The sequence below is a fragment of the Gymnoscopelus microlampas genome, assembly GCF_963454915.1.
Source record: "Gymnoscopelus microlampas genome assembly, chromosome: 8".
NCBI classification, from domain to species: Eukaryota; Metazoa; Chordata; class Actinopteri; order Myctophiformes; family Myctophidae; genus Gymnoscopelus; species Gymnoscopelus microlampas.
Window position 1 is genome coordinate 21,822,242 of NC_139945.1, and position 16,257 is coordinate 21,838,498.

The window sequence follows — 16,257 nt, forward strand, 5'->3', positions numbered from 1 at the left end:
TTTAATTAAATCTCTCAGCAGACACTGACTAATCAAACTTGACAGTATTTTCAACATACTGTAGTATGTAAAAAAAAATACTGCATGTCAAGTTTGATTAGGCTTCTAAGAAATATTAGTCTTGAATGAAAACATGTTGCTGCTGCAAGTAGATTTGTGAGACTGGTGTTGTTAAATGACGAAACAAGACCTACAGTACATAACGTACCTCAATGAAGTTTGACAGCAATGACATAACAAAAAGAGTGAGATAATGAAAGAGGAGGATAGTTGTGGGCCTGATCAAAGTACAGGCAAAAATGAGAATACTTGACTTTAATTATGGTGGGGAAAAGGCCAAAAAATTACTAGATGAGAGGCGTTATAACATTTATTTTTAATGGTTTAATTGAATACAAATGAGGTCAGTCTGTTACTTTTTGTGTTAAACAATAAAACAATGGCTTTGAACTCAGGGTTCTGTTTGAAAAGAGGAAATCAATTTGCCTTATTCAAAGTAGCCCTTATTAAATAAGAAATCAAAAGGGCCTGTCATCCAATAGCTTATTCTGTAACTATAAAGAGCTGTAGATAGATTGTTTATACGTTGATACATTTCAGTTGAATTGAATGAAAACACCATAGGGCTCTTTGATTGGGCTCGTATTCACAACTCAATTCATGGAAATTAAATGAGAGTAGGCAATAGATCAAATATACATGTGACACCACGGCCAGGCCAAGAACTGAGCTTGGCTGTGTTAAATCTTTAAATATTCTGGAGAATAGATGTTTTAATAAAGGTAATTTCATATTTTACACTTCTACTGTGGTTCAAGGGCTTATTGGCGGTTTTGTCAATTTATTCCACAAATAGAATAAAGGTTTGGCATGAGTAGAGATTTGTACTGACAGCTAGCTGCATGTTTTATGTGGTATAGCTTCATTTCTGTATGTAGTCTTACTTATCGCCTTTATCAGGGAAAGACTATTTGAATTACTCCCGTATGATTATAATGTGAAAATGTATATGTGTGAACCATATTTCACGTTGCAAAGACACTGATTAAATCCTAAATTCCTATCAATCAACACATCTCTGATCACCCGCCCACGAACGGTACTAAGATAACCACTGCGGTGCTAATGACATACTGTTTGTAATGAGCTCAGGCTCTGTTTCCCAATCAGACAGACAGACAGACAGAAGCTAATTAATCATGGTACATTAACTGTGCAGTATGTTTACTCATATCTATTTGCATTGCCTTTGTTGTGACATTGTTGATTGCAAGAGCGTCCTACAGTACTCACTACAATGTAAGATCTCTGCTCTTTTAAAGGACAACAACAGCCTTTTTTTAAAAACAAGACAAGTGTGACGGTCAATTCAGAAACGTAGGTCTTAATATATATATCTAATAATTTAGATTTTGTTGTCTAGGCTTCATGTTTATGCAACCACCCAATGCGTCTGATATTGCAGACACACATGCGCATATATACGCACACACTTTTAGATCCAGTCCTATTTTAAAGCCTGCGTATGCGGGACTCGCGTATCCACACACTTGGTGTAGCCGGTATCATTGATATCAATTGGATCTAAACAAGCACGATGTACGCGCCACGTATACGCACGCTTTGAAAAGTCTGGTGTAGATGCAGCTTTAGCCAAACAGCTAGTTTGTATTTCTTGTATTTCAACTTTTTATGTTATTTTCGTAAATGCATGCCATACTTACTTCTTGTAGAAATGCTATTTTCACAGTTTTAATTTAAAGACATAAGAATAATAAACAAAGGGGTATCGTCCCAGAACGCGGTGGAACATTTTCCTCAAAGAAGTCAGAGATCACTCTGTACATCAGAACAGAGTGATCTCTGTTCTGATGTACAGGATTGATTGTCTGTCACATCTGATAGTGCCACGTGACAGTGTGCGTGGAGGAAAAAAAGACTAAAAAGTACTAGAAAAATAATACTACGCAACAAACATGAAGAGCGCTCACAGAAGCTGCCTTTACCATCCAATGGTATTTCCGGCTCCAGAAACATCACCTGTGTTTTGTAAAGGGAAGCAACAAGCGATGCCCATGAGTGCTCCTAGTGGATTTAGCTTAATGTTAAACAAGTGTTTGGTGATGCTCAGTGCTGGAAAAACTACTCAAATGTTTTACTTAAGTAAAAGTATCAATACAGCAATGTAGAAGTACTCTAGCTGGTACACGTAAAAGTCCAGAATTCAAAATTTACTTGAGTAAAAGTGCAAAAGTAATGGACAAAATGGACTTAAAAGTACCAAAAGTAAAAGTACTAAAATGTTTGAAAATAGCAGATCTATAAGCTCACAACGCGTCGCGGTGCGACGCGTTGTGAGCTTGTAGATCTGCTATTTTCAAATAGCCATGTATATAATAGGGATAAAGTGGTTAATGTATGTTTTATAATGTACTAATTGATATCTGCAAAGTAACTAGTAACTAAAGTTTTCAAATAATTGTAGTGGAGTAAAAGTACAAAATTTGCCTCTGAGATGTAGTGGAGTAGAAGTAAAAGTATAGACAATTGGAAATACTCCAGTAAAGTAAAAAAGTACCTACAAATTTTACTTACTAAGTACAGTACTTGAGTAAATGTACTTATTTACTTTACACCACTGGTGATGCGGCAAACGGCTATTATTCAAGCACATGGTTATGCGGACAGTAGCCAACAAACATGGAAACCAGAGTGTCTGTCTCACATCAGTGGGAATGATTAGAGAAGACAGCCTCTGCTGATAGTCCTGCTAAGTGGGATCAGTGAAACAGAAATGTCACCAGGACACATCAGAGCCAATATAGAGGACATGGCACATGACTCATGGGGAGTGTGTGTGTGTAGTGTGTAGTGTGCAGTGTGTAGTGTATAGTACATTTGATGCATAGGGACCAATGAACCTGTCGAGACTGATGGTGGTATTGATTGAGCAGCATATATGTAGAGCACTCTGCTGGGACATTAAGAGTGGCATGTAAGCAAAAGCCACAGGACCTCAGAGACCAATGAAAGTGAAGCATTGACACATGAATTGAATGTCAGAGAATAGCACATTCTGCGTGCGTGTGTGCGTGTGTGTGTGTGTGTGTGTGTGTGTGTGTGTGTGTGTGTGTGTGTGTGTGTGTGATTGCTAACAATAGAAAATCATCTCTGACTAGCAGGTACTGTACCTTACATGTGTCAAATAACACCACTCTGTTCAGGTTTTGCCCATTAAGTGCTGACCCAGCACTTAAAAAGCAAGCTGGCTGCAGAGAAACAGCTACCAAAAAAAAAACAGCCTCTCCAACATAATAACTCAATGGACTATTGAGCTAATGCTGTCGACTCATCATCGCCCACTACAGTTCAAAGTCCAACATGGAACAATTTGCAATGGCAGCTATTAAAGTCTGCTCCAAGGGGCACGCACCGTGCAGTTCACTACTGAAATGTTACAGCGCATGCTTTATTCAGGCACTCTAGTCATTTATTTTGTTTATGTAAACATACTTAAAGGCTTATATATTAACTAGAATATGTCTTATTATTCTGGTTATCCAGTGTGCATTTAATTAAGTATCGTTTCACTCTACAGTAGTATGTTTTCATTGTCTTGCACAGCCACAGAGGTCAGAAAGTGACAGATACTACAGTACGTGGGGAATTGGGGAAATGGACTACATTGGGAGAAAAAAAAGAAAAGAACACATCACGTACTGTACCAGGAACCCCCAGCCCCTAAGTTGAGCATTAGCTGACCTGGAGGTGATTAAAAGGCAAACGACCTAATTAATGAGGCAGAACCACACAGCTCTGCTCTGCCCTGTCACTCTGCACTCAGAGGAACACTTTGACCCGCTGTGGCTAATTACCGATTTAGCTGTCTGTCTCTGCCCTGAACTGTGTCCGTCTGGCTTCACCACGGCCTGTACATGTGTGTGCGCGGTTTCGATGAAGCTAGTGATAGAAGTGGTGATGGGGGGGGGGGGGGGCACAGAGTACAGTGAGAGGGGAGATGAGAGGAAACGATGACGCAGCAAAATCCACATTGTGAATGTCGAGTATAAAATACCCATTTGGGACCGTTTGCACAAAGTCAGATAGCCTAAGTCATTGGTTCTAAAAGTACCCCCAGGGGTACTTGAGGGGGTTCCAGGGGGTCCCCAGCTAAATGATGGACAGGAACCAAATGGACCCTTATGGGTCTGTAACTCTGAGAGTGTACAAATGGAACCAAATGGACCCTAACGGGTCCATTTGGTTCCATTTGTACACTCTCAGAGTTAAATTGACATTGATTTTACGATATGAATTGGGGTCCCAGAGATATAAATGCCATTAAATGGGGGTCCGTAGCCCTAATCCATGTCAAACTGGGGGTCCTTGAAATTAAAATGGTTGAGAATCACTGCTAGAGCCGTAAAAGATCTTCTCTTATGGGGGTCCTTGGCTTATCTATTGAAATGGGGGTCCGCGGGCTAATAAGTGTCAATTTGGGGGTCCTTGACATGAAAAAGTTTGAGAACCACTGGCCTAAGTGACAGACATGGCAGGAGAAACGATGGCAGGTAACGTAATCACAACACATTATAGTGTGCATGCGTGCGTGCGTGTGTGTGTATGTATGCGTGTGTGTTTTCTCTCAGTGTGATGCTGTCAGTCCTTCCAGAGCCAGAGGACATATGTTGGTCGGCCAGCAAGCTCCTCTGTCTTATTTTTCTCTGACTATTCCTGTGGGGTGGCCGTTACAGTTAGCCCCCTCAAACAATTCTACACACACACACACACACACACACACACACACACACACACACACACACACACACACACACACACACACACACACACACACACACACACACACACACACACAGACAAAAGCAAACAAACAAACAAACAAACGGACGCATACATACACACACACACCTACTCAGTTTCCATCCATCCAGACAGGCAGACAATCATTTTCAGCCCTGCTCAAGGGCTTTGTTGAGTGGGCTCCAGCCCCAAACGGCAGCACCAAGCTGGGGCCTTGGCCAATTTAGCAGACTGGCGGGAGAAGACACCAGGCGTGCCAGCAGCCTCCAGCTAACGCTGTCCCCAAAGAACTGCCAGCTCCACAGGGGGAGATGGAATGGTCACAAAGTGGAAAAATCTAATGCAGTGTGACTGGTCTTTGTGCTGTCCTCAGCCTCCACAGGGTGTATTTGTGACAACTTTCCACTGTTGGAACTGTTATTGGATTAAATGGTTGACGTAGATAACGGACAAATAAAAAACAGCAATATGGCAATTAACCATAGACGACGCTAAGTTGGGCTCCTACACGCACAGACATGACACTGTGGGTTTTATGCACTCAATTCTATTTTTTTCCTCCCCTTTGTACTTGCTGTCACCCTCACTTGACAAGTGACAAAAGCATTAGGAATGCACCATACCTGCATAGGGGACCGGGGCGTCTTTGTCCAGGGCCACCAGCGGAGGGTCAAGGAGGACAATGTCTGTGTTCTCTGTGATCACCCCATGGTACGACGTCTCGATCCACGGCTTGTGCTTGTTCACTGTGGACAACGAAAGGAAAAGGAGACATGTGTCAGTGAAGAGGTTGTGCAGTGTGGTACGAGGTGCAGTACAACTGACAGCCTGGATGTGCCTTGAATACTGTTCCCTTTCATTCCACTTCCGACTGCTGTAGCAGGATAAGCTGCTGAAAGCACACACACAAAAACACACACTTTTAACAATTACCTGCATGCATGCCCGAATGCATGTACATACAGTACACAAATGCACACACACACACACACACACACACACACACACACACACACACACACACACACACACACACACACACACACACACACACACACACACACACACACACAGACGAGTGCATGTGCTCACACACACACACCGACGAGTGCATGTGCTCACACGCACAGTTTCATTCTCGCCTTGGCAGCCGTCCTCCATTCTCCTTTTCTGCGAGACCCACTCATTTTGCTAATCTCCTCTTTACCTCCCTTCTCTCTCTCTCTCTCTCCTTCTTTTCAACTCAAATGTTCCCTGCAGGTTTCAAAGCACTGCGCCAGGCTTGATCAATGACCACCATTGAGCAGCCAGCAGAGGCCGGTTTCGTTGAGTCGAGCCAAAACAAAGTTCATGAGCTGTGGGCCTGATTAAGGGGCATAATTGAGTAAAAGCCCCTTGGGCAGCATCGCTGGTACACCGTGTTTCAATCAAAAGAGGTATTAAGGAACAACAGTAGCCCTTTTCTCCTCAAATCCCACACTTAGAGGTTTTGCTGACTCGGTCAGAAGCAAATCAGAAACTGTACCCTGTCCTCTTCTCAGTCTCAAGTTCAGAGTGGTGAGTTGATAATGATGAGAAACATCAGTGTGTGTGTGTGTGTGTGTGTGTGTGTGTGTGTGTGTGTGTGTGTGTGTGTGTGTGTGTGTGTGTGTGTGTGTGTGTGTGTGTGTGTGTGTGTGTGTGTGTGTGTGTGTGTGTGTGTGTGTGTGTGTGTGTGTGTGTGTGTATTACCAGGGCCAGTTGTTCCTAAAAATATTATAATGTTTTATGGGGAATTAAGTGCTTTCACCTAGTGGCAGCAGAATAAGAATAATGAATACATAAAACCTCTTTTTGAATAAGGCTGTATTGAATGATTGCCTATCTAGCAATCACAGCCAAAGATTACCTCAATTATTCAGTAAATAGTGATAATGACCCCTTGACAAAGTAGGCAGAGAGCTGCAAATTAAACTGTTAGAAACCCATTACGGGTCATTCTGCTGCATAATATCAACATACAAAGACCCTCATTTTACACATGAATCCCATGTATGGTAAAGATACTAAGGGTCAGATTTACTAAGCATTCAGCACCTCATTTCAGATGCTTTCTGTAGCAACATTGGTGCAATTTATTAAACAGGCACATCAGCCTGGAAAGGCAGTTTACTTGTCATTATGTGTCATCACAATGCGCTCTCCTCTCTTCCTACAAGAGAGGACCTTGCAAATAACGGGTGGAGATATTAAGTGTGGTGGATTATGCATTTGTGTAGATTCAGGTCTACTAACATGTTATTGTGCAAGGGTCAGTTTTGGATCAAATGTCTCCACCTCCAAAAAGCAGGGGGAATTTTGTGCATACAGGCTATATTAAAGAAAGCCATTAAACATTTCACTATGCCTGGATTTTTCTACCCTGCCAAGTGCTTTAGCAGACAAACCTCCCTATCCCCCCCATTCAAAATATTATTTTTGTGTGGTGTGAGGTGTGGCACTTGGAGGTTGATAAAACCAGGAAACAATCCCCAGACCTACATTCTCAGTCTTCTTCCAGCTTAAAGCCCCAACGACCATAACATCATTCACACAACAACACAACAAATAACTACCCCTGGGACTGGCACCAGGGCCAAGGGCAGGCTGACCTTGAGACTTTATCTTTTCAGAAGCTAGAGCACGGTACATGTTTCACTACTTCATGCCTTATCTCCTTAAAAACACCTGTGCCATTCTAGTGCACAAGTACAGTACACACACTAGAGCAGTGGTTCTCAACCTTTTCAGGCTGCGACCCCCAAAAAGAATCATATTTGAACTGGGGACCCCCCAAAATAATCATATTTGAACTGGGGACCACCCAGACAAGCACTTGGGCTTGTAGGAGTTTAGGCATTACATTTCGTTTGACATGATTCCACAGATATATATTGTGAAAATAGCGTTGCAAGGCGTTGTGAGCTTGTAGATCTGCTATTTTCACAACGTTTGCCTCTTTCTGGTCTTTTTTCATTTATTTTCTTAATTTTTTTTTTAAGTACACTTTTTTTTTTTCACTGTCATCTGGGGACCCCCCCCAAAATCATGTGGCGACCCCCCTGGGGGTCCCGACCCACAGGTTGAGAACCACTGCACTAGAGCACGAGACATCTCTTACTCTAATCTCGCTGTCACGTGTTAATGACATCAGTGTGCGATATCAGCGTAATGACTGCGTGTATGGGACGGAAAGGTATTTCATTGAGAGTGATGAGGGCATTAGGAACACGTACACCCTATAATAGACACCGCGTGCTGATGGGGGGGACACCTACACATCATACCACGCCCCATTTCTCTCACTGAATAAGAAATACAACGCTGACCCCTTTGCTAATGGACAGTGGCCCCTTTTTCTTTTCACAACACAACATGTCCCTGAGGCGTTCCCTTCACCAGCTGAGGAGACAGATGGACACGCTGCTTTCCTTTAGCAATCACCGCAGGTTACCGGCAGGCAGCGGAGGTAGAGATGTGAACGGAGGAGGAATTCTGTTGCAGGAGACTCCCAGGGGAGGCGTTTCAGCTGCTTACCACAATCGAACCTGCCCGCTGCAATCGCTAATGCCGCACCGCTAAGTGATTAGCCAAGCCACACGCTCACATCTAAGCACAGTTAATCCACAGATCGATATCAAAGGGAACATGACACCTGTACGACCCCTCTTGGGCAGCCCACAGTGCGTGGTTGTGTCAGTGGCCAACTCCGCCAACTCGTTCTGGTTGTTGTTGTGCTGTCTTTAGCAACCGTGTCTTTATTCAGCATGAAAACACACTTCAGGAGTGTCTTTTTCGGGTGCAGTACGTTAGTCCGACAGCGCATTCCTCCGACAGCGCAGCGCTCCGACGTTTCCAATACTAAACCCGAACCAAACCCGCACCCTAACCCTAACCGCACGCGGATGCCACATAGTCGGAGAAAAGGTCTGTCGGATTAACGCATGCCTCCCGTCTTTTTCGACCAACAGGGTGCTTGAATTTTGCACTTATTTCCGCAGCTTTTTCTGTAGACAGCATTACAAAAACATTCCCAGATGAGATAGAGCTTGGACCTTCACTCCACATGACCCCAATTTCTGAGAACAAACACCTTCATTGGGTATGTAGAATCAGCTGTAAAAGGTGTGTGATAACTCCTTCCTGTGAATATACTGTAGGGAGGTCAATTTACCAGCATGGCACTAGAGGTAAATATATTACCCTTTTATGATCATGTTGACACGCATCACTCAAGGTTGATGTATTTTCAACAACAACAAAAAAATGAAAACAAAGATTGGGACAAAATCCCAGTTGACAGCATGGCGCACACACACACACACACACACACACACACACACACACACACACACACACACACACACACACACACACACACACACACACACACACACACACACACACACACACACACACACACACACACACACACACACACAATAAAACCAGGACACTTTCCATGTCATGTTTGATCCAGGCTTACAGTGTGTGAATTATTATGTGTATTAGATTAAATTAATTATCCTCTGATAGGAATTGTATTGTACTGTCAAACAAAATGAAATGAAATAAAATTAAATGTTTGCTATTCTACACACCTGAGCTGGGATTTAAATGTCATGACATTCTACCGCCACATAATTGAAGGGAAAAACCCTCCAAAATGTCAGTTGAAAGAATCTACAGAGAACAAACAAAACGACGTACAAGATAAGATTGTGAAGTGGTTGAATGTAAAACTAGAAAAGTGCGCTCCTCCGAGCGCAGATCTCCGCCGGGACGGGTTGACTGCCCAGGGCCCGCAAACTTTGGAAGTCAATCCAATGGAAATGGAATATGACAAATCTAACCGATACATCTTTATCACATGACTCCAGAGACAATGTGTACCGGTTTGTGTGGGTTTTGTGCAAAATGTGTAGGAGTAGTAGCAAATAGGAGAAAACGCAGAATTCAGTCAGGCACAAATGGGCGGGGCCTATATGGCATGTTGCGTCATGATCAAAGGAACAAACTTGATTGTATGACCTACGGTTCAAGAGTTCTAGGCCGATTTGAAAAATGTAGAACAGACATTCTCCCATGGCCTACTGCGAGTGAGCGTGCAAAGTTTCTCACTGATTGGTCCAGCGGTGCCGGAGATTAGCTGCTCACAGACAGACAGACAAACACGAAGACATGGACGGACATGGGCGAAAACATAATTTCCAGCCTTCGGCCGTCCGACCTGGCGGATATAATTTGGTCCTACCTGTTATGCAACAAAACACCCACTTCACACAATTGTCCAACATTGCACTGAATACTGATATGCCGACACAAACGAACCCACTGAAACCTGCTTGGTCTCAGTGGATTTGACCTTGGTGTATAATTCAGTTTGTTTTGAAAGTGGCTGCCTGCTTCGAACCGTGAAGGATGCCAATCATTACCTCTGCCAGCCAGCTTATTCTCTTTCTTCAAGCCTGGATGTAGCAGATGTGCTTCAACCAAATGGAATTCACTGATAAAAGTGAAAAATGACAGGCGCCCCAAACAATAATAACCATTTGTCTTTTGATGTCATCTTCTTCACAAATGAGCGGAGTTAAAGGGCACACAGAGTCATTTCTGTTCCTCAAATCAATTGCCTTCCAGACGAGCGCTAATACAGTAGTAATTCAAACATGCTCTGTGACAGCTGAGAAGTGAACACCGCCGAGCAGGTACCTGGCCTTTTATCGTCATCTGTTGTCAGCGAGATCCACCATTTCAGTGCTAAATAAGCCATTCAATCCGGGGAACGCCTCTGTGTCATCTTAGATTTGAGCTATAACCATTATGATCTATCAGATCTGCTATCTTTGAAAAACATGCATGCAAATCTTTGAATATATATATTCTTACAGCGAACATTTGTAACTCAAATCTTTGCTATGGAGGTCCCTGGAACAAAATATTTGACAAATGTTCACTTTAAAAAATATATTCAAAGATTTGCACACATTTTCACCATTTTAGTAACAGCCAAAGAAACCTATAATGACAGAGATGCATTCCCCGGATTGAATGGGTTAAGTCAGCAGTGGAAACGATGTGGCTAGATGTGACATGAGGCCACAGGCACATGGCGGAGGTCCTCTATACGCTGATTCATATGTGACCGGCGGTTCTACGGTAAGGGTGCCTGGTGGGGAACACCTCAGTTTAACAATCCCAACAGTCCCCACGGGTGGATGGCGGAATCAGTTGTAATGAAAATGAAATCTGTAGGAAACGTAGATAGATAGATAAGGTCGACTAAAGGGGCCACCATGAATACGTTAGCATAATGAAAATCAAACTGTACTGTACTGCAGTCAGCCATTAGCGCGACCAAACAGACACCTGCGGCAGGAGACCATGCCGGCTTCCAGAGACGCAGGGATGTCCATCAGAATTACCGAGCAACTTTCCTCCAGTCTGCCAGCAGAAAGGGAACATTAAGCACTCTGTTCCTCAGTACCGTAGCTCCATCTCCCTGTTCCCCTGCCCTCACCTTCAAACACTATTATACCGTACCTTCCCTGTTCTCTCCGTTTCCTTTGAACCTTGGAGATGTTGGTAAACTTTCATCTTCTCTGTGCCATCTGTGCTACTTGTTAGGAAGCATCTAGAAAGGTTTTCAATAGATAAGGAACCAGAGTTACCAGATTTCTTCAGGGGTGTGTGTGTGTGTGTGGGTGGTGGGGAGGGAGGTATTTTTTGTAAACCTTCACAAGTGGAGTCGTGGACTGCTCTTCGGTTAGAAGTAACATGACGTCATGTATTTACAATTGTACATCGCCTTGAATATCTCTTGCCTTGAATAGAGCAACGGTATCATACGGTATGTTGTGTCAGCAGCCTACTGTACTTGAACGCAGCAACAGAGACAATAATAATAATAACAATGCATTTTAACGCACTTTACATTCTTACGAATCTCTAAGTGCTACAGGTTTAAAAGCATGGCATAAAAACAGCATATAAGCAACCAAACAATTTCAAGGGACCCAACTACAGTAGAATAGACTAAAGGGTCCACATTTTTAAATCAAAACTAGGTAAAATACAGACAAAGGCCCAGGAAAAAATAAGAAACGCTGACATCTTGACCTCCGCGCCGCAAAATTATAGAATCCATCTGGCTACTCGCAAACCTTCGGAAACATGTGAAAGGGTCACTTACACGCTCTGCAATTCTGATTACATTTTCACGTGCACACAAAATGTCAGAGTCACTTTACATACTCTGGGATTTCATTGAAAAACACGAATTGCCAAGGAAAGAATTACATTCCTGTACTCTGCCCCCCCCAGTTTTTTTTCTGGAAATGTTTTCCACTGCTGTGTTGTTTCCTAGACGTCTCTTTGTCAGCTACGGATCCAGATCAAAAAGCCTTTTGTTTAAAAACAAAACCTGGACTTTATGTATAGAATACAAAGCGATTGTTTCCCCCGTGTCGCCTGTTTTGATGTTTATATCACAGATGCGGTGGCGGCCAACAACATTGGATATTTGATACATAATGTTAATGTTGCGGCTCTGGGTGAGTAAAGGCAGCTCAGCTGTCAGTGCTAGCAGCGCATGACGGCACCTCAAAGCAGTCCCGCATTAGAATGAGCCGCTCGTAGAACTAATTATTAATCCGTTAAATCCAGTCTGAGAACTGCCGACGGTCACTTTGAAAAACAGAACGAGCACATAGCCTTATATGAGTCGCAATTATATACGGTCTTCAAATTATTTATATATTTATACAAGTTATTTAAAATGTTCCCTAAAGGGATAGTGGTTTGTTTTCCATGTTAACGGTTAGCAATTTAAACATCCCATGCCTAGTGTGTGTGTGTGTGCGTGTGCTGGTGCGTGTGCGCTTGTGTGTGTGCACGCGCGTGTGTGTGTATTACTTCTACTATAGGAATAGACGTTGTGAGGACCATTTTACCTGGTCCTCGTGAGAAAAAAAATGGTTGTTCTATGGTTGAAATCATTTTTAGAGATACGTTTACAATTAGAAAAAGATTCAGGTTGGGGTTATTTTTAGGATTAGATATTTAGAGGTTAGTTTTAGGGAGTTGGGGTTAGATTTTCCCCTATTCTATACTTAGTTGTGCGGCAAACACCGGAAAATAGCCGATCTACAAGCTCACAACGTGTCGCAGCGCGACACGTTGTGAGCTTGTAGATCTGCTATTTTTCGGCTTTAGACTTAGATGGTTAAACATGCCCCACAAAAATCATAAATCAATCCTAAAATTGTCTTCCTAAAATGTTGATGTCCTCACAAGTATAGTAATACAAACGTGTGTGTGTGTGTGTGTGTGTGTGTGTGTGTGTGTGTGTGTGTGTGTGTGTGTGTGTGTGTGTGTGTGTGTGTGTGTGTGTGTGTGTGTGTGTGTGTGTGTGTGTGTGTGTGTGTGTGTGTGTGTGTGTGCGTGCGTGCGTGCGTGCGTGCGTGCGTGCGTGCGTGCGTGCGTGTGTGTGTGTGCGGATGTGTGCGGGTGTGTGTTGGGAGCGAGGGGGACAAAACTTTTCATCAAACAACAGCTACTGTACTGTGCTCCCCATCAACATGTGATTGTGAGAGGTGTTTTTGGGTGGTGCCAACCACCCCTATATCTGGCTTTGTCCGTGTGTCCGTATGTATGTATGTATGTATGTATGTATGTATGTATGTATGTCTGTCCAATAAACAAACATTGATGACAACATCAATACGGGGGTCAATACGGGGCTCATCAAAGGCACCACCCTCTTCACACAGGGTGTGATTTTTTTTTCTGCCCAGGCAGACCACAGTGTGCACGTGCGTGTGATGGGAGCGCAAAAGTCGAGATCAAACAACAACTACAGTGCACCCCATCAAAATGCCTTTTCTCTGCCCACGCAGACTACAGGCGAGTTCATTCCTCAGTCATTACAGATGAAGGCAGCAGGCTCCTACATCTGTTCAAGCATCCTGCCAGAGTCACGCCAAGGCCACCGCGTGCCACTGTCCTTTTCAGACAATGACATCTTGACCTCCGCGCCGCAAAAAAACATAGAATCCATCTGGCTACTCGCGAACCTTCGGAAACGAGCAATTCTGAACACATTTTCACGTACACACAAAAGGTCAGAGTCACTTTACGCATCCTCTGGGATTTCATTGAAAAACACAAATTGCCAAGGAAAAAATGTATATTCCTGTACTCTGCTCCCCAGTTTTTTTTTTCTCGTCTCTATTTGGTCTTCTGTGGTGGGAAGTCGTTAATTTGTATAATAGTATATTGCTTGTATTGTTCCATGCTGTTCTGGCTGGTCGCGTCTGTCTGGGGTACTGACCAGTTCAGACGACAACATGATGACAATTATACTAATATTAATAATAATGAAAATTCGCTATTTCTAAGACCAAAAATCTAATGTGATTTTTGAGCTCAATTGTGTGTGTGTCTGTGTGCATGTGTGTGTCGCCACACAGCTAGAGCTTCAAGTGCAGGAAACAAAACAAACACATTCAACCTGGAAGGTCATAAAAAGCACCAGGGTATGAGAAATACATATAGACTGTACGCGTACGCACGCACACACACACACACACACACACACACACACACACACACACACACACACACACACACACACACACACACACACACACACACACACACACACACACACACACACACACACACACACACACACACACACACACACACAGTAGCTCATGCTGTAATCAAGCCATAATAACAGGGAATCTGGTAAAGGTCATCTTCTGCTTGTTTTCTATCCACCTGACTAGAGAGAGAGAAGCCCCTGGCCTCGGTAGGAGAGCGAGGGAGGAGACAGAGAGAGAGAATGGAGCAGGACTAATATAATCTGCCTGAGGTTTCCTGCTATGTAACTTAAGAGACTGAGTGGGCTGCTTGTGCGTGTGCTGTGGCGTTGCTCTGCTTTCAGACATGAGTTGTTATTAACCCACAGACATAGAGGAGAAAGACGAGAGAACAGAGAGAGATGAAAGAGCTTTTATGCATTAGGGTGGATGTGGCTCAGGGTTGTGCTGAAGGGCAATGGGAATCCACGCATCGGCAATTGCGCAGATTAATGGCAATGCTTTTTTTTTCTTCTACCCAGCCGATGCTATTGCCCTGTCCCCACCAGGATTCAGGTTATGCTTAATGTATACCGAGTCATACACCGGTGTCGCTTAGCCAAAATAGCAGATCTACAAGCTAGTTTTGATCCAGTTTTAGTCATAGTCTTTTAAGTCAAATTCCGTTTTGTTTTAGTCATATTTTATTATATTATTTAGATTTATATTATCTGACATGTTTTACTGTTAGTCTAGTTTTAATCGACTAAATATCATAAGATTATAGTCGACTAAATCTACAGTTGATTTAGTCGATTAAAATGTATTTTGGCGGTGCCTTGATGGCGTTGTAATGGCTGATTTTATACTTGGTTGCATGCTGAAAATAGCCGATCACATGGTTTTTCAATCTTTATCAAAGACAAAAAAAATCTCCTATAGCCTTCAATGCGGTTTGATGTGTAAACCCTGGCACTTATCGTATACTTTTGAAATGCTGTTTTGCGCTCCTGTTGTGTCATGTATTATTGGCATGCTTCTTCAATTTTTTATTTTACTTGAATTAATCTCTTTGCATGTTCTTGTTTGTTTGTTTTTCATTTAGCCCTTGTACAGCACTGACCTTGGTCATTGTAAAATGTGCTATTCAAATAAAGTTTCAGTTTAGTTGAGTTGTAGGCTTAACACATTGACTGCCATCGGCTAATCTCAGAACGTCCATCGTAGTGCCAAGCTATTTCTTACCTTTTTTGTTTTTTTGATTCCGTCATAGGCCCCGCTAAATCCGTTTAAAATCCGCGTTCATTTGGTTCGACACAAACACGGGACCCGACCGAACAAAACGCTGAAAACCGTGCCGCGATCCGACACTGCATTCTGGAGAACGAGAGGAAAACGCTAAAATGGTGGATGTGGTGAGAAAAACAACAAGCCAGAGATAATGGCGTCCAAAGTTGACCGCTAGACAGGAAACGGAGGCGGGAGAAAAACCGGAAACAGTATTATTTCGTTTCCGGTCCGCCCCCTTCGAAACCGGAAGTGCAAAAAAAATCCGGAATCTGCACCTGCACGATTTAACATGGGAAAACACCCGCCCCGTAGGACTACGGGAACGGCAGTTAACGGTTGGATTTAACGGCCCGTAGGACTACGGGCCTGGCAGTGGATGTGTTAAAGGGATATTTCACTTTAAAGGCGTGTTTTCTCAATTTTTCAATTACTTTTTTCATTTATTTTTAATATGTTTTGGGGAAAATGAAAAATTTTAAATACAAAAATGTTTTTTAATAAAATAAATGAAAAGAGTTATTGAAAATACACAGCCCCCTCATGT

At 42.9% G+C, this 16,257-nt stretch overlaps 1 protein-coding gene across 1 annotated transcript in view; it reads right to left on the minus strand.

The window, feature by feature from the left end:
• LOC311049822 (calsyntenin-2-like) overlaps positions 1-16,257 on the minus strand; it is a gene marked incomplete at its 5' end in the record, with an annotated part of 321,705 nt that overhangs the window by 166,389 nt on the left and 139,059 nt on the right. The window contains one exon of the mRNA XM_084063685.1: positions 5,445-5,567. Within this exon, the coding sequence (XP_083919811.1) occupies positions 5,445-5,567 (123 nt within the window). The remainder of the gene's footprint in view (positions 1-5,444; positions 5,568-16,257) is intronic.